Below are 2,012 nucleotides of genomic sequence, written 5' to 3' on the forward strand. Positions count from 1 at the left end.
TGGGTGATGTGGGGGATGGGGATGGGTGATGTGGGTGATGTGGGGGATGGGGATGGGTGTTGTGGGGGATGGGGATGGGTGATGTGGGGGATGGGTGATGTGGGGGATGGGGATGGGGATGGGGGGTGCGTGATGGGTGTGTGAGGGTGGTGCAGGGGGGAGGTGCCCCCTCCCCTCCCCGGGAGTGAGAGACATTGGCGTGCGTTGCCACCGCCAATAGCCACACAGCCGCACCACGCAGAGCACCTCACTCTGTACACCCCCATACCTGACTATGACCTCGCAACTCGGACAACTCCGCGCTGTGGTCTCGCCCTCGATCCTGGCTGCTGACTTTACCCGTCTTGGCGACGAGTGCGCTACTGTGCTTGGAGACGGCCATGCCGAGTGGCTCCATTGCGACGTCATGGACGGCGCCTTTGTGCCCAACATCTCCTTCGGCTTCCCCATCATCTCCTCGCTCCGCAAGCGCTTCCCGGACGCCTTTCTCGACTGCCACCTTGTACGTCCACTGCTTCTCCTCTTCCTCAACTCCATGATCCTCCTCTTTGATCTCTCGCTGTGGCCATTCTGCGCCTTCCGCTGCCTATTGCTTTCTCGCCGACCGGGATCACGCCCTTTTGCTCTGCCGCTCCCGCTCTCCCTCTCCCCCCCTCCCACACAGTGGACCATGGCTTCCATCAATGTCACTTTCTGTAGTTAGTTTTGCCTCCTTTTGTCACCCATGCCGCGATATTCTGCTCCGCCTCTTCGACTTGGCCGCAATCGTCGCCGGTCGACGGCCTCTGCCACTTTATCGATGCTTCCGCCAGAGACAGGAGACTCACACGGCTGATGCGCACAGATGGTGGAGAATCCTGGCAAGTGGGTGGAGCCGCTGGCCAAGGCCGGTGGCTCGCTGATGACCTTCCACATCGAGGCGGTCGAGTCGGTCGACGCCGCGCGGGTGCTCGTGGACGCCATTCACGACGCAGGCATGGCGGCCGGCGTCGCCGTCAAGCCGGGAACTGAGCTGGCGGCCGCCGGCGATCTGGCCGACGTCGTCGATATGGTCCTGATCATGACAGTCGAGCCGGGCTTTGGCGGCCAGTCGTTCATGCCCGAGACCATGACCAAGGTCGAGACTCTCCGTGCTAGTCACCCGCAGCTCTTCATCCAGGTCGACGGCGGGCTCTCGCCCAAGACAGTCGACACTGCCGCCGCTGCCGGTGCCAACGTCATCGTCGCCGGCTCGGCCGTCTTCAAGGCCGACGACCGACTTGCAGTCATCGACGCCCTACTTGGTTCGGTCTCTGCGAGCCTCGCGTAGCGGAGCATCTACTCGACCAGCGGATCCGGTGCCGGCGCCTCGTCGTCCGGCGTGGCGTCGTCGGCGCTGGCCAACGCTGGTACTGCTGACGCCGCAATCGCAGCTTTGACCGCCTCTGCAAGCTCAGTGAGATCGGCCACAGCGTCACCGTCTTCTTCGTGCTTGCCCTTGATGGCCTTTGCGATGCGAACAAACGAGCGCAGCGCCTCGCGTAGTGCCTCGCTCTCTAGCCCACACTTTCGCGCCGTCACCAGTGCGCCGTACACCTCGCCGATGAGCTTGCCCGTCTGCACCCCCTCACCAAAGCCGTCATCAAACGACCGCTGGACAACTGTCTCGGATCCTGCGCTCCTGCCAAGGCGGAAGCCGATCTGTGTCCACCCGCGAACGCCGCCATCCAACGCCCAGCCCAACACCATGCCCAGCCCCGCAGCCAACGTGAGTGTTACCGATCCGACCATGTTGTCACATCATGACCGTCAACACAACACGACCATCACCGCCATGACCACCATCACCATGACCATCACCATCACCACCACCACCATCACCACCACCATCACCATCACCATCACCATCACCGCCATGACCACCATCACCATGACCATGACCATCACCACCATCACCACCACCATCACCACCACCATCACCATCACCACCCCCACCCCCACCCCCATCACCATCACCACAGGGGCCTGTATTC

At 62.6% G+C, this 2,012-nt stretch overlaps 2 protein-coding genes across 2 annotated transcripts in view; one reads left to right on the forward strand and one right to left on the reverse strand.

Moving 5' to 3' along the window:
* Positions 1-274: 274 nt before the first annotated feature.
* AMSG_01952 (ribulose-phosphate 3-epimerase) lies at positions 275-1,643 on the forward strand (the record flags this gene model as incomplete). The annotated part of the gene is made up of 2 exons (XM_013905996.1): positions 275-502; positions 845-1,643. The coding sequence occupies 2 exons, from the start codon at positions 275-277 to the stop codon at positions 1,307-1,309; spliced, it is 693 nt and encodes a 230-aa protein (XP_013761450.1). The 3' UTR covers positions 1,310-1,643.
* Positions 1,318-2,012, reverse strand: part of AMSG_01953 (uncharacterized protein) — a gene marked incomplete at its 3' end in the record, with an annotated part of 1,149 nt that continues 454 nt past the window's right edge. The window contains exon 2 of the mRNA XM_013905997.1: positions 1,318-1,680. Within this exon, the coding sequence (XP_013761451.1) occupies positions 1,318-1,680 (363 nt within the window). The remainder of the gene's footprint in view (positions 1,681-2,012) is intronic.

The sequence above is a fragment of the Thecamonas trahens genome (genome assembly GCF_000142905.1).
Source record: "Thecamonas trahens ATCC 50062 unplaced genomic scaffold supercont1.7, whole genome shotgun sequence".
Lineage (NCBI taxonomy): Eukaryota > Apusomonadida > Apusomonadidae > Thecamonas > Thecamonas trahens.